Genomic DNA, 25,277 nt, shown 5'->3' with positions numbered 1-25,277 from the left:
AGCAGTTATATAATTCAAAGAGAGATAATGTGGCCTAATGCTCTGGAATTAGATTCGAACCCCAGGTCTACTGCTTAGGACTGAAGTCCTAAGCCAAATTACTAAAGATGCCTAAATTGGTGTCTCCTCAGCCACTAAGCTAATCAGCATTTCTTGATTTAATGAAACACAAAAGCATACTTGATACTTAACCATTACGAATTCCCTCTCCAGCACTCTAATGTCATCGCAGAAGAACTGGGCCAGAGGTGCATAAAGCGACTTGTCTGAGTTCCCATAGCCAGCAGGGTGTCAGAGCTCTCTTTTCTCCCCAACTCAGGCCAGGGTTATGTTTGCTTTTAAATCACAACACATCAATAAGAATAACTGTATTCAGACAAGAGGGGGCCATGTTACAGAATAGGAGGAAGTGACATTATATAACATCAGAATTTAATTATGTAACATCAGAATTTTAAAAGTATTAAATTTCTGAAAAAATTTTACACACAGCTTTCCAATGATTTTTGGTAATTATATATAAATGAGTGGTTTTATCTCAGAAATATTACACAGTAAGATATATTACAACAGACATCAGGTTTCTTACAAGCTTAACACCTTCTGCAATGGCAACTTAGTAAAATGTTTAAAGATTCTTCTAGGCTATAAAAGTATCATATTATTTAGGGGGCTGCTCCTTAGAATAAAGTCTAACTCTTATTCTTTGTAATAAAAAACAAACTCATCAGCCTGCAACTACTTCTAAGTGAAGTTGAGTACTATTTTTTCAGCATTCAACTTAAAAGATCTCCAGCCAGCAGACTAAAATGTTTGTTTTATAATTGCCCGCTGAACTATGATAGTTTGTTTCCAGATGGTGCCCTTCCTTCAACCTGCACACAGTCTCTCCTTGTTCCAAGCCATTCAGCCTCCTGCTGATCCCACCACCCCCACCCCTATTTAAGGCTACAGAGAGGAAATCCTAAGGAGATTTCCACCCCCCGCCCCCCAGTTTCCAGCAAATTTTTGGTGACGTAATATGTGGGCTGAACTTGAGTCTACCGAGAAAGAGAGGGAGTCACTATTCGAGGGTACTGTATATACAATCTGGGTCAGCTGCAGCTGGTTACTGCATTTCTCCATGTGGCAGACAGAGCAAAGCCACAATGCTTTCTCTGCTGGATTAAAGACAGCCCGCAGACCAGAACTTCCACTACACTACTTAAAATTACATAGGTGGCTTGTCAAATTCAATTGATTAGTGCTGTAAGAAGAAAAAGAAGTTCCTTATTACAGCTTGGACTCAACGGCCCAAAACAAAAATGCAGTTGCCATTAAAATCACAGACGAACAAACTTCTACACTGATTTTTTAAAAGCAAGAACAAGAGCAGCAAGTTTCTGAGTTTGCTTTATCAACAGATGCAAAAAGGTACTTTGATATTTCTTTTATTTTTATTTAAAGATTCTATGCCTGTTGAAATGTATAATTATTTTACATTTGTAGTAGAAATTTCAAAATCTCTTATTAATCAAAGAACTCTGGAATATACTACAATTTATTTCATCTGAAAAAAGTTTTGTTTTGCAACTTTATGTAAAAACTGGTCATTATATACTTTATGATGATTAGTGAATTATTCGAGGTTCAGTTTAATGATACTTAGTGTGTATGTTTATAGACTGATGCATACATGTTGGGTCTCAGAAAACAAGTCCTTTAGTGACACCAGAAGAGAAATTTTAACAAGTAACAGATTATAAGACTTATAGCACAGGGATTAAAACAAAGGGATACAAATTAAAGAAAATAGTTGTAAACATGATTCGTCTCTCTTTACACAGCTACAGTGTATATGCTAAATATTTACATACACTGTTAGATATCTACAAAACACAGCTAAGAAGATACAAAATTAACCGAAAGGCTCTGCAACAATACCTCAATTATGGCATAACCTAGTATAATTAAATACTAAAGGTTTAAAGTCAGTCCATGGTATTTCTTGCTAAAACTCAAACTTTCAAATAGTTTTCCAGGCTTACATGTACAGAACTTTAATTTGAGTAACAGAAATGAAAAAGGTTACAACTGGAATTGAGAAAGCAAAGTGATCGATACATTAAAAAAAAAAAATCCTGAAACCTTACAGATTAGAATTGAGGAGAAGAAATAAAATGTGGTAGAAGTATTGTGTAAGTAGTCAGCATAAACAATAGAAATTAAGAACCCGGAAGATACAATTACTTATATGCACAATTAAAAGACCAAAAATATACAATATTTTTAGAAAGATATAATTTTGGTCAACAAAAACAATTCTTTCAATATTCTATCTGGGGGCTATGTTTAATTGTATTACTAGAATTATTAAAAAATAAAACTACTAGTTACCAACAATAAGCTTTAACATCAAAGACACTTAAATTTGTTATGATTTGGGGAACCTCTGTCCTTTTCAAAATCAAAGATATGCAAGGTAAGAATGTTCAACCAGCAAATAATGGGTAAAACTAAATAAGATTTCTTCAACTTTACTTTCATGTCCTTTCCTTAAAGATTCAGAACTCTTAAACAACTGGGAGGATCTCTGTTAAACATATTTTACATGAAATTCTGATAAAATTTCCAAGCAATATTGGATCTGAAATACTGTCATCTCTCTTTTGTTTGTTGTTGCTGCAATGAAAAGTACAGGACCTCAATTAAACTTCAGTTCTTACTGAAGCCTTAGGCAAGCATTTAATCGGAAACCCAGATAACTATTTATCCTTTTCTTAAATATCTCTAGGGCATGAGATTGTTCTCAAGTCTCTTCCCAGAACATAAATTCCCAGAATCTAGAAGTTCTTTATCTAAGGTGCCTTCAATGCCTCATAAATTTAAGCTCATTGTTTCATGCCATTTTCAGGGCATGACACAGTCTGCTAAACGCCTCGATGAGTTTACCACGTGAAAGCAAGTAAATCCTGACTTTCATTTCTTCTCTCTATTAGCTGGCAGTGTAGCAACTATGAAGAGAAACAGTACCAATAAAATTTACTCAAAGCATGGAAGACTTTTTTTTTTTTCTCCTAAAAACAACCAAGCAAAGACACAGATTTAAATTTAAGTACACTGTAACTAATTTACAACATTCTCGTGAGGCCTTGGAAAATTTTAACATATACAGAAAGGTTTTATGAGGTAACACAGATTTATGGATCTTTCACTTTTAAAAACTGAACATATGTGGGAAAATATTAAATAAGAGAATGTTTTTATAAAAGGTAACAGTAAGTGTATTTTAAAAACCCGTTCTTTACACATGACGTAGCTTAGTCTACTACTTAAGAAATGCAGTTCCTTATTCAGCTTTGGGTGACAACGAAGTCATTACTTTTGTAAAGGATAAGAGGATTGTATACATTAAAAAAAATAAACTTTTAGTTGCCTCCTTTAAGTATTACCTTAGGTCAGATTCTCTTAGGGTAGACCATAATTCATCTCAGGACTTAATCATCCAGGAACCCACAAAGAGCCAGGGCAGAATACACCAAAAACAAGCTACTGCAATTTTGATTTAATTCCTATTTTCACATTTTTGTTCTTCCATGACAACACAAACAACAGCAATAACCTTCGATTATATGCTCTTAGTTGTTCTATAAAACTCTACCTGGTAGGAATATAAGCTTTTCAATCAGAATATTGTTCAGAAAATTCTACATGTTTTGAAGTTTCATGATACCTTCTGAATTTTCCTTGTTTCGGTAGCTTATTTCATAGTAAGTTACTTAAATACAATAATTTTATGATCTAAGAGTTTCCAATTTATTACTGAAGTGAACGAAACGAGTGCATGTGAACCCTAGACACTTCAACTATCTACGGAGGTGAAACGCTGTACATTTTTGCAGGGGGCCGATGGCTTCTATTTTACTGTCTTCAGTTTTAAAAATAAACCACATCTAAATTCTATGAATCTGTAAGCATAACAAGATGCATTTTACTGGTTATTGGTATAGGGAACTCTAATATAGTAACTACAGTCCTTTTTTGATAAAATAGGTAACGCTCAGTCTAAATTTTCTACTGATGCCAGAAGGCAAACTATGAAAACCCAAAACTGAAAACACTATCAGGCAGCAAAGAGAAGGCCTCTGACACAAACACAGGCTATTATTATGCCCCTCCTTCCTATCTGGACTATGTTAGTAAAAGAAATTATTCTCCACATTCCATCCATTCTTCGCTTTATTTTCATTATCACCCCATTTTGCAAACATCACTCATTTGAACACAACAAAGTAAGGAGACATGGTTTTAGACACTAGTCATCATCTTTATGACTCTGGTTGAAGAGTCCATAATTCATTGATTTAACCTTTAATTTTAGGAGGGTTCATAATCACAGAGACCATAATTAATTAGCCATAACCACAGTTAATTCATATTAACCATCAACCAACAGAATACACACGGAGGGAAGGAACAATAGCAGACAGGCCTGGGATATAAAACGGATCCGCAAGAACCTGTGCATAATTCAGTAGCGGGTCAATGTAAAGAGACAGAAACCAGGAAAAGACTGAAAGACAAGAAACACAAAATTAATATGCCTCTGTAGTTACGACGTGACTAGGATAAAAATCACAGGTCTAAAAAATTACAAGTAGGAGATCCGAATCCCATTTGAATGTTCTAACTTCTCCAGGTTTCTTTCTTTGCAAGACGGTATGTTTACTTCACAGTGCGGTTGGGCATGAGTTAGGCACTACACGAATATAAAGGGTTGTTATAAACATTGGTGATAGAAAACAGGACAGACTATGTTGCCTTATGATGTAGTTGTTAGTGAAAAACATGAACTCCGGAGTCTTCTGCCTGGGTTCAAATTCTGGCTCCATGTCACAGAAGCTGAGTGACTCTGGGTGAGATACTTAACTTTTGGATGCCAGTTTCTTCATCTGAAAATGCGGATTATAATAACCTACCCCAGGGGGCTGTGATGAGAAGTAAATGATTTAATGTATGTAAAAGGCTTAAAACAATGCCTGCTTCTCAACAGGCACCCAATAAATACGAACTATTGTTACTGCTGCGTTGCTATTATGATTAGCATCTGGGATAAACAACTTGGGACCTGGCTTCCCAAATCAAAAAAAGACAAGTACCTGTGTGGAAAATGGGATAGAGAAGTTATTAGTGTATCCACTGCCATCCCTCAAAAACAGCAGATAGGAATCGAGTTTTCTAGAGTGGGAAAGTGGGCTGGACTACAGCAGCTCGCTAATAAACCGGGCGGGGGGACACGCCGCACTCATTCTACTGCTACCACCCTTTAGGGAGCTAACTAAAGAGAAAGGAGACAGCTCTGGTTCTGGGAACCAGTTCTATTGTTTCCTCTAGTGTTCCGACAGAAATTGTACTATAAAGGACAAGTGTTTCTTACCTGCCACAGCAAAAATGAAACATTCCTAGCACACATTTTAGCGTATGTGCCACTGCTGTCAGCACTGACTGAGGCGCCAGGGAACCTGACCTCTGGACCTGGCTGTAACGCCACCTATTTGTGTGGCCTTGGCCTTCAGCATGCGCATGGGTGCAAAGAGGTCTTAGATGGGATGGTCTTGAAGGCACTTTCCAACTCAGATGATCATATTCAACTAACAGATGAGTTTCTTTCCTTGGTAACAGCATTAGGAAATTATTAACATTTTAATAAAATGCAGTTCAGCAGAACTTCTGTCAGAAGAATGAACCTGCTGACTCATATATAAGCTGAGAGCATATATATGAGTACGGTTTAGGAAACAGTTACCCACAATAATGACTGTAAGCATTCTATCATTCTTCAACTTGACACCAATCCCAAAAGGCCATGCTACCAAAACGAACAAAAAATAAGATGCTAGAACTTTCTGGTTTTAGAGCTATCTAAAAATGTTTGTTTCTTTAATTTGTTGGATTAAAAAAGATACTTTTAGAGAGGGCCAATTTAACTGAAACTGCACAATTTCGATATAAAATACTGATTGGTAACTTTCACACTAGTCAGGGGAGAATGTTTTAACGATTGCCTTACAAACATTTTCAGGGACTTAAGAAAGTAAATAAGCTTTTCAAGGTAAGAAAGGTGTCCTATTAGGGTTTCAAGAGCCCCGGAAGCACCTAACGGCATCTCAGCACACAGTGGGCTCTCACCCAGAGCTGCACAGGGCGCTGAGGAACACAAAGCAGCACGGTAAGGTGCCAGCTGCAGAGCTGTTCCCTGAAACCTAATTTTTAAACAAATATGAAGGCACTATAATATTGAATTTAAGAAGGTAATCACTTTAATTCTGGCCCAACTTATCAACTAGATAAGGTTTTCCTAGATATTCAGGTTTTCCCTTAGATATTTTTAATATTACTGACTTTACAAGTGGATCGACATCAATTCTTTTTACTTTTTACCTTCAATGGTTTTTTTATTTTGTTTTTAAAGACATCATACAACCTCACTTCAAAATGAAGGCCTTTATCTGGACCCTAAGTGTGCTATTCTTCCTACTAATGGGCATTGGACACTGCAGAGGAGGACAGTTTAAAATAAAAAAAATAACCCAGAGGAGATACCCTCGTGCTACAGATGGTAAAGAGGAAGCAAAGAAATGTGCATACACATTCCTGGTACCTGAACAAAAAATAACAGGGCCGATTTGTGTCAATACCAAAGGGCAAGACGCAGGTACCATTAAAGACATGATCACCAGGATGGACCTTGAAAACCTGAAGGACGTGCTCTCCCGGCAGAAGCGGGAGATAGACGTCCTGCAACTGGTGGTGGATGTAGACGGAAACATAGTCAATGAGGTAAAGCTGCTGAGAAAAGAAAGCCGTAACATGAACTCTCGTGTTACTCAACTCTACATGCAACTGTTACATGAGATTATTCGTAAGAGGGATAATTCACTGGAACTCTCCCAGTTGGAAAATAAAATCCTCAATGTCACCACAGAAATGTTGAAGATGGCAACAAGGTACAGGGAACTAGAGGTGAAATACGCCTCCTTGACTGATCTTGTCAATAACCAGTCTGTGATGATCACTTTGCTGGAAGAACAGTGCTTGAGGATATTCTCCCGACAAGACCCGCACGTGTCTCCTCCTCTCGTCCAGGTGGTGCCACAGCACATCCCTAACAGTCACCAGTACACTCCTGGTCTGCTGGGGGGCAACGAGATCCAGAGGGATCCCGGCTATCCCAGGGACTTGATGCCATCACCTGAGCTGGCAACGTCTCCCACCAAAAGCCCTTTCAAGATGCCACCAGTAACTTTCATCAATGAAGGTGAGTTACCTCCTACTGTTAAAAATGGAAAGAGAAGGTAAATGTGTTTTATGGTTTATGAAACAAGCCTCATAATACAGCCTATTCTTCATTTTGGTTATGTAATTATGCATGAGCATTAAATTTTCTATTTTTGTTTGCTATTAACCAAGAATTGAACTTAAATACATCTCGCAGCTCTAGGAGTCTAACAGTTTACAAAAACAGTGTATTCTGTGGAGAAAAACACTCTTTCATCCAAATTCTTACAGTCTGTTACTATTGCTGAGACAGGAATGAGTCCATGGTCCACTCCTCACCTCTATAACCATCCACCGACCTCCAGCCACGCCCTCACTGCTGCTCAGCAATTCTTCCATCTACCTCTTGCTGCTCTTCCCATCATCCTCCTCTTCAAAAGGGACATTTAAAGATGTGCTTTCACCCTCCCAAAGCCTCAAACTAACCTACCACCTACCACTGTACTGAGATTAAGTCTACTTGGGCCTAGGGTCCTTGTTCTTTCCTGTCTTGAAAACATCAGCATAAAACCCGTGCTTTTTTGCCCTCACTCTAAAGAGGAAAATAGCCCACCCATTTTCTACGGCTAAAAAACTACAACTGCACCTTGTAACCATATACATATAAGTAACTTTTTACTACATAAAATACCCGAGAATTGATACTAGTATCTCTACCTCTATTTCTTAATTTCATTCCTTCCTCCCTCCACTCATTCCATACCGGTCACTGATCAAGGTGCCCAGAATGCAGATGAATAATTCATCTTTCTGTTTAGCTCACTGCTAACATTCCGAATACATTTGTTTTATACCTACATCCAATTGCTCATAAGCTGTTCTCCTGAACTCTTTCACAAGTTGATTTGTTTCCTTAGAGTGAAGGGAAAAACCCAAATGCCCCCCTCCCCCCAAAAAAGAAATTGTAGTTCATTCACCTATTGAAAAGACAGGACATAAAACTGCACATAGACTAAGAAATAATTTTAGACAACAACAAAAAACACAGAGCAAAGACTGGAAATATGCACATCACAAAGTGGTCAAGCCTTTCTGCAGCAGGGGACACCACTGACCATTCGCACCTCCACTTCCTTGGGCCTCCACATCATAATACTCTGACTCTTCCTGCTTCTCTAGGTCCTTCGTTGGCATCTTCTTCCTTCTCCTTCGGCTTAAAAAGACTTCCTTGAAGATACTCTATTTTAGAGGTCCCATTCGTCTTCCAGGCTACAAGTATCACCACTGATCAGAGGACTCCTGCATGGAAGCCCTCCCTCCTGATTCTAACCAAAGCCGGATATTTGCATCTGGATGTTTGACTGTTACCTCACACGCTGCTTCTTCCTCTCCTGAAATGCCTTCTTTCAGTTTATCTGTCAACCTGGCAGATTGAAGGCTTAGCTAAAACAGTATCTTAAATTTTATACCTTCCCAGATTTAAACAAACATAACCAGATGGCTCCTCCCCAAACATTTGTTTTGTTTCTGTTGGTTTTTTTTTTTTTTACATCACATTACACTGGAGTTATTTGATTGCATGTCTGTCTCCCTGCTGGACTGAACACTTCTGGAAGAAAGTAAACTGTCTTTCCATTTCCTACTTCAAACATCTAGCCAAGATCAGATTTGGCATATTGTACTTAGCATATTGTAAGCAGTACAATAAATACTTGAGGAATGAATCAATAAATTAATAACTAAACTCTAAAACAATTTCTTCTCCAAATTAGCATTCTCCTTTTAGAAATAAGTAAATTATTATTATAAAAGCAATAGAGTTACTGAAGAAAATCCAGAAAACACTGATAAACTTTTTTAAAAGGTATGCTTTTTAATATCCAAATACCCAGAAATAAACTACAGTTAACACTTTAGTAATAACCTTCAAAGTTTTTTTTCCCATCTCATAAACATGGTAACCAATATTCTTGTAACTTCAAAAATTAACTTTGTTCTTTTTCTTTTTCTATGATTATATCCTTAGGACAAATTTCTGTAAGTAAAAGTGACAGGCCAATGGATTTTTATTTCTCTATTTTGGTTTGTTACTACCCATTTCTGAATTTGCTTGGCTGATCTTTGACACTTCTCTCCTGCCTCACACACATAGCTAACTAAGTTCTACCCATGTGGCTTTTCAGTCTTTCATGAGTGTATCCCTCATTTCTATCCAGAGCCAGAACTAACTGAGATCCAAGTGATCTATGGCAACAGCTAGAGGATAGAGATGTCCTGGATTACAAGCTGTGAGATCTTGGGAGGTGGAGAGGGGATGGTTGCTCTGTGCCTCAGTTTTCTCACCTATAAAATGGGTAATAACAGTATTTACTTCTTAAGAGTTGAACACTCGAGGAGTGATTAGAACAGTGTCTGGCAGTCAAATGTTAATTCTTACTAAGAATTGTGTAATAGCTTGCCAACTGGTCTAACTCCATTTTCTCTCTCCATCAAAATGTATTCTACACTGCGAACAGATTCGTCTTAAACTACCATTCTGATCACACCACACTTCCGCCCAGCAGCTTCCCACTGCAAACAGAAAAAGTCCAGTTTGCTTAGCTTGGGTAAGATTAGTGTACTCCTCAAAAGAATCAATCCTACTTCTTTAGCTTTCCTTCCATTAATTTCTTTCACAAAAGCCATCTGCTTCTATAAAATGAATCAACTCATTGTCTTCTAAATATTTTCTGTTTTCTGCCTATTCAAATAAGACTCAGACTAAAATAAAATAAAATGAAATAAAATAAAATAGCAAGTCCTTCTCGAAGCCCTTTTGACTCCCACAGGCTTAAAGTGATTGCTTCTATACGAATATCTTTACTCTGTTAACATAGATGCAACATTTCTTATGTCCCCTCTTGAATTATCAGTTATTTTTACATGTACTCATAGTACTTCTACACACATCTAAATAAAATGCCTTCCACCCATAACGTAAGCTCCTTCCTGTAGATGGATATTGTGTCACTTGCACACGCTAAATAAATGCTGGTTGACTTGATATTACACTCTTACAGAGCTTCTTACAGTTGTCATTCCAAAGAGCTTCACGAAAGTACTTTAACACATTCTATTATAGTGAGTCAGTCATTCTATACTGTTCCAACTCTCAGTAACAACAGGTTCAAGTACCATTAAATTAGGCAAATGATGATTATTAATTTCCCCACACCCTTTGATTTCCAAAGGATTTATGTGTATGAAATGGTCACCTGGGTATAGAAAGAATATATATTTATTTTTTATATCCTTTAAAAAATACCTCTTGTATAAGCTTTAAATGTATAAAATTTATCAGCATAGTAGTGTGTACATGTAAGTTGTAAATAAACATAATTGAAGTGTGTGAAAAATTTTTAACTGATGGGGGTGTACAATTATATAAGGATGAAGATGACTTGCATGGAGTGTTTTTGTGGGTGCTGAATCTTAAGTGGATGGTATCATCAGTTCTAGAAGAAATGATTATTCACATATCCCTACACTGACACACTAAAAACGCCTGTGCAAAATGAGATGCATCAGTTCTAGGTTTTATTATACACTGAGCTGCAGTGCAAAAAACAAGCAAATACACAAAATTAAATCCCGTAATAGGGATTTAGCACATCAAAGGTCCCATTTAACAGGCTTTTGCTTTAATAAAACAATGGGGGGTGTGTGTGTGTGTATATCTATATCTATATATATCCATATATCTATATATATCTATATATCTATATATATATCTCCATAATAAACCAATACTTAATGTAAAAATTAAGCACAGGCATAACTTTTTCTGTTATTCATTATTTATTTGTTATAATAAGTAAACATTAACTTTTCTTTTTTTTCTATAAAAGTTGGCCTCTGAAATTCAAGGACATAACTAGCTATACCATAGAATGTTCATCAGTACACTAATGAACATGTAAGGGAAATCGCACAGAATTAAGAAAACCTGTTTCCTTTGTTACTGACCTCGGGTAAGTCACTTTGCCCGTCTGTCTGTTTTCTCATTTGCACAGTGAGAGCACCGGTTGGACTGGATGGTTCTAACACCTCCTTCTAGTTCTAATATTCTATGATTCTTACCAAATATAAATCACCAGAAGTGACAAAAACCAGACTTGCTACTTTTTCTTTACATATAATGTGCTAAAATCTTTGTTCATATTATTCTTATATCAGACTGGAAAGTATGTCTAAGCTGTTTGGGTACTTGCACAAAAAGGGCAAAGAGATGGATGGCTACTGCTGTATTTACATATGCTTCTAGCACCAAGAAGTTCCCATTCCTGCACTCTACATGTAGGTACATGGTCATTCCACACTCTCTAAATGTATAATGTGCATGTATTACTTAAAAAGTGTTCTACTCAGTCACAAGAAGTCAAATACTGTATGATTCCACTTACATGAGGTACCTAGAGTAGTCAAATTCAGAGATAGGAGAATGGTGGCTGCCAGGGGCTGCAGTGAAGGGAGAATGGAGAGTTGCTGTTTAATGGGTACAGAGCTTCAGTTTTGCAAGATGAAGAAAGGTAGAGTCAAGCTCCATAATAATGAGACTGTACTAATGCCACTGAACCGTATATTTAAAAATGGTCAAGTTGGCAAATTTTATGTTATGTATATCTTACTATCATTTTTTAAAGAGGTTTTAATGACAGGAAATTTTATATTTTCTTTTAAAATGGTTATAAGAAAAATGTACCTCAAGAGAACAAACTTACTATGAACTTACGGCAAGTAACAGAATAATTTTTGCTTGTTTACAATAAATTATCTCTAGAAACATTACTTTCCCTCTACCTTGAAAATAAAATGTTTGGGAATGTAAATACACACCTGGCAAGCTGCCATCAAAAAATTCTTAACTGTTAATGTTATTCATTGGCTGTATTTTGGGTTAGTCTTCTATAAAAGAAAACATTATCCTTTTACAAATGATGTATTAATATAAATAAGTTCATTCCTTGTAGGTGAATGGAGTTGAGAAAGTGCCTTCATAGTGTGTTAGAAAATAGATCTGAGTATCAGGAAACTTGGATTCTGTCAAGGCTTTTCTGAGGCACAGTTGCTTCCGTTGTGAAAGAGTCTGCTGTGATGACTAAATGAGGTGATGCATGTGGAAATGTTTTGTATATGGTCTGACCAGCATGACTACATTTTTCTGTACACTTCCCAACATATACCTTGCCACATATGGGAATATAAAAGGTAAGCTTACAAAGTTAATTTTGAAAAACAGTCATTGGAAAGTAAAAATATGCTTTTTAGTGGATAATAAGCTGATTTTCAATGATTTGTAATGCTTCCTGTCAGTAAATTTAAAAAATGCAGTTGATTTCAGTGGAAAGCTTATATTAACACTGCAACCAAGAAAAACTAAACCAAAGAAGACCGGTTAAGCAAAGGGGCTGAAATACAATTTTATTAACCAGTCATGAAAAACAGCTGATATGTTCTTAAGTAATTTCAATATGAAAGCTCAGGTTGCTAACTGCACTTCAAACTCACAGATTAATAAACAAAGTAATTCATATTATTACAAGAAAGAGTCTATTACCACTATAAAACTATTTGCTTCAAACTTCCGATTTCAGAAATGCTGTTGAATATATTTATCTAACACTTAATTCAGAACCCAATAAAAAAAGTTTACCTCTCAAAAGATTTTACTTGCTGACCATTTGAAAGCTCTAAATTGGTTATCTTTTTTGTCCTGTTTTCTCCTATAAAAAGAGCATGGGATTAGGACAAAGTAAGAAAATAAATGAGAAATTCAATGAAAAGAAAAGGATTTTCCTTTTAGGTAATTAAACAGTTTCTCTATGGAAAAAGGACAGGGATGTTAAATAAAGATGGTTTCCAGTAAAGGTGCTATTCAAAGCATGAAATTTTTTTTTCTGTTTTAACCCAGTTCTGTTAAAAGATACGAGTTCTTAATGAAAAATACATGTTGCAAAATATGTGGCATGACTGGTCAGTATTTATCTTTCCATGATGAATCAGACTATTAACTGGTTTGTTAGCCCTATACACATTTTAATCATCAAATATATTGAGGAAGAGAACTCATCCTTCAAATTCAATGTCGAGAATTGCATTTTTCTGCCTTGACAAGAATCCAATTGTGTGTCACAGAAGACAAAGACTGTTTCAAGATTACTCAAAGCAAGAAAAAAGTTAATAAAATTCCTATTTTGAAAGAAAGGTACTTCCAGTCCATACCCTTCTGAACCATTATGAACAAATTTCTGAATCATATATAAATATCATATCAAATAAATCAATTAATTTACCTCTAATAATGCACAAACCAGCAAGTTAAAACTGACCTCTCAAAAACAAAGCTGTACTTTCCTACTAGTCATGTAAGAATTCCTACTAAGCGTCTTTTTATGGTACAGAGAAAGCAGTAAAACACTGAGTATAAGAATGATCTCTAATTTAATTCTAGAACGGAAAATAAGGTATGCAAGTAAGAATGAGAAAACATTTCTGCCAAGATCAACAGTACACACTTGGCTAAGACAGGTTAAGGGTTCGTCTCTACAAATAAATATAAACAAGGACTAAATTCTGTTACTTACCATTTTTACTGAGGAGGAAAAGATAGCTATAAGCACTGCTAATTTTATCCAGATTTCTTGGAAAAAGATTTCAACTAAATTTTCCTAAGCCTTTGTCGCAACCAACTCCAACAGGCATCCACACTGCAAACACGAAGCCCACCGTAAAAAAGTGGGTTGAAACTTAAAGTTGAAGTTAAAATTTGTATAAGTTGAAATTTGTATCAAATCAAAGCTGGATCTAAAAACCCAGAACTCCTCAATTTGCTTAAACATCTGAGGGCCTATTAAAGAGCAGAAAAGGAACAAATGGTATTTTACAAATTTTCTGTCAACATTCAAAACCTTGATGCTTCTGTATTTTACATCCATTTAAATAATCTAGTTAAAGTCCAACTCATGACTATACAGTCAAATATAAAATGTAAACTGTCAAAACTATACTCAAATGAGTGCAGAGCAAACATTTACAAAGATGACATTCATGAATAGGCATATTTCTGAAAGGAGAGAGATATTTACATGTATTGCAATAAAACCACTTCATGTGTGCATTAACTACAACAAACAGGTTTTAAAATAAGAGCAATATTCCTCAGATATCCTTGACTATTCCGGAAGTGACAACTTAGAAAAAAAAATCTGTCTGACTTTGTAAACAACTGCAATGACTGTACTTTTAGACTGCAGAAACCAATTTCAACCCTACAGCCGACCTCAAGAGTTCCAAGCACCACCTTCTACCATTTACATTTCGGACACGCTGAACTTGTAACTCCTCGAGAGCACCGAGCTCTCTTTGTCTCCGTGCCTCAGCACATGTGGGGCCCTGATCGGACCTCCTCTGCCCACTAGCCTCACTCCTACTCAGTCTTCACAACTCAGCTGAGATGGAGCCAACCCCATCTCTTGCCCACAAATCTGGGTTAGCCATTTCTTGGCCAGAGCTCCCATGTGCCCTGCTAGTAACTCCACCAGAGTACTCATCAAGCTGCAGTGGATTCTCTCCCGCCACTTCCCCAACTTGCCATCAGAATCTATGGTTTATCCCTGGAGCCTAAAACAGTTTCCAGTCTACACCAGACGCAGAAAAGACATTTCTGGGAATAATAATGCAGAATGAGGAAACCACTGTGGCTGCCAGGAATCACGTAGGTCAGCAGATACTTGAGGGCCTAATGGGTTAAACTGTGGATACACAACCAAAAAACAAAAAGTCCTTGTCCATGGGACGTTCTATGAGTAAACAAATAAATATGTTACAATGCATTACACAAATTAATCCAAGATTGGACCTGGAAATCATACTTCACTTTTCCTTTCATCTTATTCCCAACTTAGGAAATTAAAACTCTATAAATTCCATCCTAGTCTGAAATAAACCTCTCTAACCTTCTCTGACTCGAGTTCAATGCACATTTCCGTAATGTGATGTAACTCATATGTGACTAGTGAAAAAAAGAGAGTAAGATCAGTAAAACAAAGCAGTCATATTAGTTCATATGGGATTTTCCCCAAGCACATAAAATGTTCTGTGCCACAAGCAACTGCAGCTGAATACCAAGCATGCTAACAGCTAACATTAGCTGTTATTTTTAGTGCATGATTTTTCAGAACATGGGGTTTTTCAGAAACACATTATTTTTCTAAAACAGAAATGACTGTAGGTTCATCTTTGAATAGCCACATTAAATTTATTGACTAAACAGACATGCATTTATTAAACAAGCTGCTTAAATTATTAAATAAATTACCACTGTGTATCAAGGTCAGCAAGGAAGAAGAAAAGGGAACTAAATTACGGATGATGATTACTTTGTTGAGCATTGTGTTAAAGGCTCTGAACACTTTGTAATTTAAATTCAGTTAACTGAGAAGGTAGATAATATAAAAATAATTCACACTGAATTCAAATGGAATGTGACTTAATTTATGGTCAGCCTGAAAAGGGCAAACATTATTTTTAGAATAGTCCTCCCCAGCTTAAGAAACTATTTATGAGCTAATAACGAAAACTAACCAATATCCTCATAAATATAAAAGCATAAATTCTTAACAAAATTTCAGCGAGTCAAATCCCGCTATATATAAAAATGATAATATACCATGACCAAGTTGAGGTTTTCCTGGAACACAAGGTTGGTTTAACATTAAAAACACAATTAACAGAATTTATCATATTAAGAAATGAAAAAACAAAAACCATATCATCATCTCAGTAGACGAACGAAAAGCCTTTGACAAAATCCTAAATCCATTCATGGTAAGAAATCTCAACAACCTAGGAATAAAAGGGACAGGAATTTTTAAAGTAGTTATTACAGTTTAAAGGAAAACATGTTCATAATAAGTGTAAAATTGGAAATCTCAGAAGAGAAATCAAAGCTATACAAAAGAATCAAATTGAAAATCTTGAACTAAAAAATTTAATATCTAAAATAAACATAACCTAAGAAAGACAGCATTAAGAATGTCTAGTTTCCACAAATTTTTTTACTAGTAATCTGTAGTGCTTACAGTGATTGTATTGTAATTTTCAAAAATCTGAAAGAGAAATATCAATGAAGCATAATAAAAAATATGGACTAGGGAAACAGATCATCTCTGATCTTTGTGTGTGGTTCTCAACTTCCTTGTATTTAAAATGTGACGGCAAATTAATTGATTCATTTGCTTAAGAAAAATTGACAGCCTACTTAATAGTCAAAACACAGATGACATGGAGTCAGAAGGAAAACAAAAGTCGTCTCCACCCTCAAGGAATAATCTAGAGGGAAGAGTTTACAGTCTCTAAGAATTCCTCTTAATGATGTAACTGTATAACTATTTAATGAGATTAATTCTACCAAAGCAAGGCCCCAAAGGGACCTTTGTATTATGCTTGGCACAGTACAGATAACACATTTCTCAAAATTTCAACAGCCCCATCATTACGGTACAGATTTTCTTGTCTGAGTTTCACTCGACTGAACTCCCTACTTTCACATAATTTCTAAATATCATACATGTCAGGATTTAAAAATTTTTAGTAAAACATAAAATATGACAACTGAAATTTCTATGCTTTTGTTGTTGTTGTTCCGATAAATCTTTATGGTAATTCTTATTTCTGAATCACTTAGTATTTTTCCATGCTTATAAAAAAGAAAGCATCAAAACACGAGAAGGGTGAAACTAAAGAACGCTCAGCAAAATTAGAAGCTATCTTTCTTTAGATAAAGAACATGGAAATCACGATTCAAGAGTCAGCCACTCTACAAATGACTTTACAAAATGCTTGTCATTTTAAAAGATATGAAGAACTTATTAGTGGATTAAAAAATAGGGAGAAAATTCATGAAAATATGAAATAATGTGGGGACAACTGCAGAATAGCAGTTCGGAGCATGAACTCTGGGATTAGAAAGAAATGGGTTTAAGTCCAGGGTTTATCATCTTCTAAGATACAGAGCTTTAGACCAGTTAGTTCCATGGAACATCTGTAAACTATCACAAGGTCACTGTGTAGATTAAACAAGAAAATTACTATTAGTCACATAAATTGATGTAACTCTTTAGAAAGGCATTTTGCCAACATTCCTAAAATGTATTCTTACTGAACTGCTGTATGAGGGAAAAAGTTAAAAAATTCCAAAAGTTTGGGAAACTGGTTTATTTCAGGGCTTCTCTTTAAGATGTGAATGTATATTGGGAGTTTCCAAAAGGGTAATATAATATTTAGCAATTCTAAAACTGACGTGACCATGGAATGCCATTTTCACTATCTCACGGGACTAGTGTGCTCCACTGAAATCAAATTTTGGAAACTGTGAACTGGGCACTGTGAAGAACTGTAAAACTATCCACGCAGTTTTGATCCAGTAGATCAATCTTACAGCGTTTTTTTAAAAAAATGAAAAAATGAAGCCAATAAGAAGACACTTTGTACAGTGTTATAATAGCAAAAATCAGGTAAAACCTCAGTGTCCATTGATAGAGGAATGAACAATGATATATCAACGTCAAAGATTGTATATTACAGCTACTGTTAAGCCCTCGAATGGAGATTGTAGTCCCATGGAAATGTTTGTTAAAATAAAAAAAGACAGAATTCAATTTTCTAAGTGTGTAAGAATTATAACAATACAAAAATGTATGTACGTGGACAAAGACTTGCGAGAACAGTGGAAAATGAAACAAGTTAATGTTTCAGACAGTGGGACTGGGACAATCCTTTTATTTAGTGTCTTTAACCTTCAGAGCGTCGCGTACACAGTAGATAAAAAGCGCTATCTGTAAGGAAAGATACAAAAGTAAGACTCTGACTAAAAACTGTTTGAATATGGTTCTTTCCACATTAAGTTTCCTGGCAATCAATGACGTTTTAATTACAGGACCATTCAAAGACTGTCAGCATGCAAAAGAAGCTGGACATTCGGCCAGCGGGATTTACATGATCAAACCTGAGAATAGCAATGGACCACTGCAGTTATGGTGTGAGAACAGCCTGGATCCTGGGGGTTGGACTGTTATTCAGAAAAGAACAGATGGCTCTGTCAACTTCTTCAGAAATTGGGAAAATTATAAGGTAAATCAGTGATTCAGACCTGGGGGAGCGGTGGAACAAAGCAGCTCTTGCAATAGTAGCCATTCTAAGCAATAAATAAGATAGACAGTGGAAAAATAACTACCCATGTGCTTTTCATTATTACATTTGTCAAAAAGATGATTCTCATCTCTGGTTTTAAAGTCAAAGTGACAACGTCAAGTGGGAACTGAAGACGTCCCTAAATGCTCCCTTTCGTTCTGGATGCTTATACATACGTTTAATTCTTTGATTTCATTTTCTAAGAGGACAACTGCCTTTTTGTTTATGACTACATCTGTACCCATTATCAAGTGTATTTCATCAAAGGTAATTAGTCCTAGGGTCATTTTTTGGAACTCCGATACTTTATACTATTGTTTATAATAATGAGACATTAATATACCCATGTGAGAAGTTACACAAATTTCTAAACAAATAACTAGGAAAAAAATCCTGCAACACAACCTCTTTGAAAGTACATTCAGTGTTAGAAATCTATATTCTGCTGCATACCTGCAATGGCAAATGCTTACTGAAATAGGATAGCTAATTTATTTATCATTTTTCCAAACATTAATCTACATTTCAAACATTAATTTTTCAAAGAAGGAACTTTGAAGACTACTGTTATATCTTCTTATATTTACTAATTTTATTTACAACAGAGCTAAAGAAGATAATCTGTTCTGAAACAGTTACTATCATTTTTACTGAATATCATAAAACTGTTAATGTCCTTTTTGTTTGATTATGGTGGGGACAGTATCTATATACTTTCAGAATAAAAATTTGGCTTTTGAGTACGAGAGAAATCAGGAACCCTTTTCAAGGATCTGAGTAGTTCACTAATCAATGTCACTCTGAATAATTTTCAGCCCCTTTTACCTTTGTCTCAGTTGTAGAGTTTGAAGCTAGATGTGCAAATAAATACAAGAGAAAGCAAAACAAAACAAAGTTTCTATGTGGAACTTTAGTAGAACAGGTGATCTACAAAAATGAAGTTCACATTATCACCAAATGGCCCATATATTCATGCTATCTAATGTCCAAAAGTTATCTACAAAAAAGTTTATTATCTCCACACTTATTCATGTGCTCATGCTCTTTGCTTACTAACAGAAAGGATTTGGAAACACTGATGGAGAATATTGGCTTGGACTGGAAAACATCTACAAGCTTAGCAATCAAGACAATTATAAGCTGTTGATTGAACTAGAAGACTGGAGTGATAAAAAAGTCTACGCAGAATACAGCAGCTTTCGGCTGGAACCTGAAAGTGAATTCTATAGGCTGCGCCTGGGGACCTACCAGGGAAACGCTGGGGACTCCATGATGTGGCATAATGGTAAACAGTTCACCACACTGGACAGAGATAAAGATATGTATGCAGGTGAGTAAGGAAAAACGGATGTGTGCTTTCTGTACAAGCACCGCTTTCTATGCATCAAATAGAACCCTGTTATTAAAGTATATGCTGCTACACATCTTTCTCAAAAGGTCATTTGGGACACAGTCAAAGGGAACGTAACGTGCTGAAAGGAACAGCCTCTAGGCTCTCTTGTCTAAGGCAATCCCAAAGTGTGAACTCTGTGAATGAGGTTCCACTGCTCTAACTTGGCGGGGGTGGGGTGGGGGTGGATGGGGACTAGGCGGGAAACAAAACAAACTCATCTGGAAATGACGCTGCCAGCTGCCTGAAGTTCATAACGAATCCCACTGGACACCTACTATGTGCCAGGCACTGCTGTAGGTGCTGAGGATACGCAGGGAACAAAGGTCCTGCCCTCTTGGAACTTACTTTCTAGAAGGAGACAAAATGACGTGTCAGGTGGTGACAAGGACTTTAGGAAAATGCAAAGCCAGTAAGGGAACGGGGGTGAGGGCCGTTCTGTACTTCCTGGTAAAGGGGAACAGCAAGACAACTGCGGCACAAGACACAGGAACAGCAAAAAGCTTCATTCACAGGGCAAATTAACATTCTCTTCAGAAAGAACCAATTAGGCCATCCACATGATATAATTTTAAACTTAATTTTCATATACTTTTGCCTTTTTAACCCAGGTTTCTGGCCCTGATAAAGAGATAGCCTCTGAAAATGGATTTATTTTTATGTTCGGCAGTGTCTTGGCAAGTAGCACACAGCTCTCTAGTCCACACTGGCAAAGAGGGAAAAAGGAAGACAGATATGACCGTAATACATGCTTTTCTTACAGTAACTCATTTGATTGCTGATAAGACTATTTTACGTTATTTTTTTTGCTATTTCAAAAATCAGTTTTCCCCAAACTTTACTCTCTTTTAGCAACTTCTCATCTTTCCTTCTCTAATCTCTCCAATCTTTTTTTCTCTTTCACATACAAATAAATACTGCTTGCATTTTATTTACCCTGCTATCTAGAAAACTAAATCGCTTGGAAAAAAAAAAGCATGTACTAAGACAAAATAAAAAAGGCAATTCGAATTATCTTTCAAGTAGTTGATATTTAAGCAACCGTAACAGAGTAAACGAGGACACAAAGCTACGAAGATAAAGGTAACTGAAATCAGTAAGAAAACTCACATTGTTCTAGAGGTAGAGTGAGTTACTGAAGGTTTACAGAGCACCACACTTAGAAGAAAGTTTTCCTCTGATGTCTGTATTTTTCCCTCCAAGGAAACTGTGCCCACTTTCATAAAGGAGGATGGTGGTACAACGCCTGCGCACATTCAAACCTAAATGGAGTGTGGTACAGAGGAGGCCATTACAGAAGCAAGTACCAAGATGGAATATTTTGGGCCGAGTACCGAGGCGGGTCATACTCCTTGAGAGCAGTTCAGATGATGATCAAGCCTATTGACTGAAGAGAAAGTCTCCAATTTAAATGACATAGAACTCTGTATTTTTCAGTTCCAAGAAGTGTAAATGTTACATATATATTATTTTGCACAATTCATTTCTACAGATAAAGTTTAAAGTTTTTAAAATGATTTTTACCATAATGATAAAAGGGGATTTATGAATGTAGTTTCATCTTCCCTTAATATACTGCAAAAGGTTATCTGTATCTAAACTCAGTTATTTTTAAAATATTGACTAAATACAGGCAAAGTTTGTTTTCTAAAATGTAAATATTTGTCACAATGTAAAACAAATCTTAGTTTTATTTTAAATCAAAATTCAATACATGTTCAAGATCGTTAACAATTTATTTAAAAACTTTATGAGAATGCTATAACTTCCAATGGAAAAATAATTTTAAGATTTCAAAGTAATGCATTTTATTTATAAAAATATAGACAGGAAATTAGAAAAACTCTAGTTTTGCCAACATTCTGCATTGAATAAAAGTTATTTCAAATTGAGTTCGTGCCTTTCACATGAAATAATTAAATCTGAATTCCTGACAGTATGTCAATTTCCCAAAAGAATTAAGAAACCCACAGTATTAAAACACACATTTTTAAAAACAAAAAATAATGTATGCAGTATTTAAATGATCAATTTATAAAAACAAAAATATACAAATGAATTTTTCAAAATTATCTTCATATGACTTGCTGAACACCAAAATCTCCTGAAATCCATTCTATGTTGTTATATCAGTAAAATGCTGCTATTATAAAAGTGCAGAATAGTTAGTGAGCCAATGGTTTTACAGATCTGAATTATAACCCTAAGCTTATATATTAATACATTTCCCTCACTAATTTATTAATCCTTACTATTAAGAAGAAACTTGTCTGCTAGTCAAATCAGAAAGCGTGGACAGCTTTATAAGCATTACTGTATACTTATGGGTGGGACTAAAACAATTTTAAGGAACTGTTAGATATTTTTCCAATACTGAGATTCAACAGCCTCAGAGTGGAATCCACAGTGGTTTGGCCAGTCCAAATTGCTAATTCCACTTCAGTGTGTGTCTTTACCTCATCTTTGCAATTAACAACTTCATCACCAATCTTCTAGAAATATGTTCACTGCTTAGAGCTGACCTTCTCTTAACTCATTTGTGAACTAAAAATTTTAGAGAAATCTCTTAAAACTTTTGCTCAACTAATCAGAACTGAAGATAATCATTTGAACAACTCAAGTTCATCAGTATGACCAATGTTTCTGCTCTGCCACATCTCAAAACAAAACTTCTGGTGAAAGGAGAGAACATCAAACCTATGCTGATGTTACTCTTTCTTTTACCTACAGTCATCTCAGAATGGTTTTAAAGTCCGTGCCCACCTCCACCCAGCCCAGAACCAAAAAAGTCTGCTGTAAGATTTCCGGGAGAAATTAGACATCTAATTGTTTTTATCAAATCTTAATTGAATAAAACTCTACTAGGGCATTCCATTTATTGACAGAACAGTTATAGCATTTCACTTAAACATCCAAAAGTCTACTAAAGACAAATCTTACAGAATTTTCACAGAAAAGAAATATTACTAAAATTAGAATCACATCAAAGTCAACATATAAACTAGGAAACTGCTGAGTGCTAACTGCCTTGGCCACAGGGTCCATTCCGCTCTCCTTTATAAAGGTGGTGTAACTCTGAAGTTCCGGGAGGGCTTAAAAACTTAAAGTCAACTGAGCTCCTTGAGAGAAGGGAGTAAGAAGCAGTATTATCTGACGGCTGAGTATAGGTCCTAAAGTCAGAACTGCCTGGGTTTGTGACCCAAATCTACCATGCGTTCCCTGGGGCAATTTATATACTCCTGCCTCAGTTTTCTTACCTGTAAAATGGAGATGACAACAGTACCTAGCTCATGTAGTTAGTGTGAAAATCAGATGAGGTAATACACGCAGTTAAGACATTCAGAATAATGCCTGGCACGAGTAAGAACTCAGCAGATTTTATCAGATTACGACTACCTGTCTATGTACCATCTGCAGTACCTATCACAGTGCGTTGCACAGTGGGTGAGAAACAAATGTATCAAAAGAAACCATAGCTAAATTTTCTGGGCATACAATTACACTGACCCATGATCTTCATTAGCAAATCTAATAGAGCTACGTTTGCTGTCATGGCAGGAAGTTAAGAGAATGGGCCATAAGAAAAACTGAGGCAAGAACAGCCACAGGAAGGGACTGTAGCCTAATGAGGATCTTGTGGGAGATCAGACAGGGCACATGTACGGCAGGCAAGTCTCAACAGCCAGCTACTTTACAGGTTACCTAGGCATAAGACGTGGTTGCCTTACCTTCAGTAAGATTGAGCTATAACCTTGGAGCTGGTTTACAGAAGGATTATTTATGTTTGCTTTTAATAAATGAAATAAAGTTTATCCTAAAAATGACTTAAACTCAACTCTGCACTGAATAAGATACCATCATTTCTAGGAAACTTGGCACCTCTGAAGCAGACCTATGAAACAAGAGATTCTGGAGAAGGCCAATATTACACACCACTTTGAAATTCAGTAGATGCCTACAACTAAGCTCATCCTCATGCTCCAAAGCTGGCTGACTATGAAGATCCAATTTTCGGTCTAACGTTCACTCGACTCTGTGAGTCATGATACAGGAGTGCTAATTCTTCTAGCATTATATTTCTCAGGACCCCTGCTGGTAATAATATAACGAGCTTGTAAAAACTTCTACAATCATGAAAATGTTTCAAATTACTTGTAAACCTGTACTAATGTAATATGATTTTATGTACTTCGATTAATCTTAATAGTAAGTTAAAGATTATTACATCCTAACAATTTCTTAGTCTTTTATTTTAGTGTCTGAGATAATAACCAAACAACAAAAGAATGATTCCACTTTAAATGCCATGACCCCTCTTCAAAAAAGCCATCTAAAAATAAGCCCAGTTTTTAATTTTATCAATGGGATTAACAGTTATTACTGTGTAATTCTACAGATACTTATAGGAAAGACTGAAGAGTGAACTCAAAATTAAAACTATTACAGATTTCTAAAATATTAGTATAATTCCATAATGCTGTTTTTAAACTATAAATGAAACGGTTATAATGCATATCTTTATAGCAAGTCAATTTAACCTCTCTTGTCTCAGCTTCTTCACTTATAAAATAGGAAAGATAATAGTACATCCTACAAAATTGTTAAGAATTAGGTAATTTATGTAAAGTACACAGTGTTAGGAATGTAGAATTAAGTGCTGAATAAATGTTAGTTATTAAGATTTTTACTATTATTCCCCTATTAAGGTTTGCTACAAAATTTACAAAACACATTACTGAAATATCAACAGTTGGAAACACCCCTGGCAAAGCTGCTGGAACTGGAGAAATGTGATTCTGTTTATGATTAAAATGCAGATTTGTATAGCTTCTACACATGGCTTTTTAAGAAGATATAGGCTCTTAAGAACTATGAAAATGGGAAAGAAATCAGCGTAACCCGATCCTCAGCCCTTTTATATCCCAAGTCTCTGAGTGGCCTAAAGTAAACTTCAGAAAGTATACCATAAAAGAATTTTAGAGGAATTTTAAATATATAAAAAAGAATGAGGGGAAAAGGGGATATAAATGAGGTAATGGAAAATGGGAATGTAATTTTGGCTGAAGAAAAAGCTAGGGCTAGCTGCCATTTGGTCAGAGCTCATTCTCAGGAATCAGAAGAAAATGACTGAACATGCTTTATTGCTGTTTTAGAATTCAATATATAATCCTAATGAGAAGAATAAGGTAAAGTAGTGCATGGTGTATAATATCTACAAATCAAACCAAAGAAAGGAAAATGCAACACAAGTCTTATAATATTAAAAGCCAATGACATTTTTGGACCATTAGGCATTTTTAGGATCAGTGTTAGAGACTTATACATTTAACAAAGTAAAATTCTATCAAAGGGGCAGGGAAAAGTCTCATTAATTCTCACAGAGCTGCAGAAAGCTTTGGAC

General features: G+C 35.7%; 2 protein-coding genes across 5 annotated transcripts in view; one reads left to right on the top strand and one right to left on the bottom strand.

Annotated features, from left to right (window-relative positions):
* The window catches only part of RALGPS2 (Ral GEF with PH domain and SH3 binding motif 2), a 135,933-nt gene that overhangs the window by 36,119 nt on the left and 74,537 nt on the right, over positions 1 to 25,277 (bottom strand). The gene's annotated exons all lie outside the window — the stretch shown is intronic.
* Positions 1,051 to 23,711, top strand: ANGPTL1 (angiopoietin like 1). The gene is made up of 5 exons (XM_010954905.3): positions 1,051 to 1,413; positions 6,452 to 7,297; positions 18,233 to 18,426; positions 19,546 to 19,816; positions 21,080 to 23,711. The coding sequence occupies exons 1-5, from the start codon at positions 1,404 to 1,406 to the stop codon at positions 21,265 to 21,267; spliced, it is 1,509 nt and encodes a 502-aa protein (XP_010953207.1). The 5' UTR covers positions 1,051 to 1,403; the 3' UTR covers positions 21,268 to 23,711.

Source organism: Camelus bactrianus, chromosome 21, assembly GCF_048773025.1.
Source record: "Camelus bactrianus isolate YW-2024 breed Bactrian camel chromosome 21, ASM4877302v1, whole genome shotgun sequence".
Taxonomy (NCBI): Eukaryota; Metazoa; Chordata; class Mammalia; order Artiodactyla; family Camelidae; genus Camelus; species Camelus bactrianus.
The sequence above is the reverse complement of the archived record's forward strand: the minus strand, read 5'-3'. Positions and strand labels throughout refer to the sequence as shown.

Excerpts from the sequence above, each read along its gene's own strand:
- ANGPTL1 (XM_010954905.3), top strand. Across the intron at positions 7,298-18,232 it reads AGTAACTTTCATCAATGAAG|GACCATTCAAAGACTGTCAG; the intron begins GTGAGTTACCTC and ends TTTTAATTACAG. Across the intron at positions 18,427-19,545 it reads GAAATTGGGAAAATTATAAG|AAAGGATTTGGAAACACTGA; the intron begins GTAAATCAGTGA and ends GCTTACTAACAG.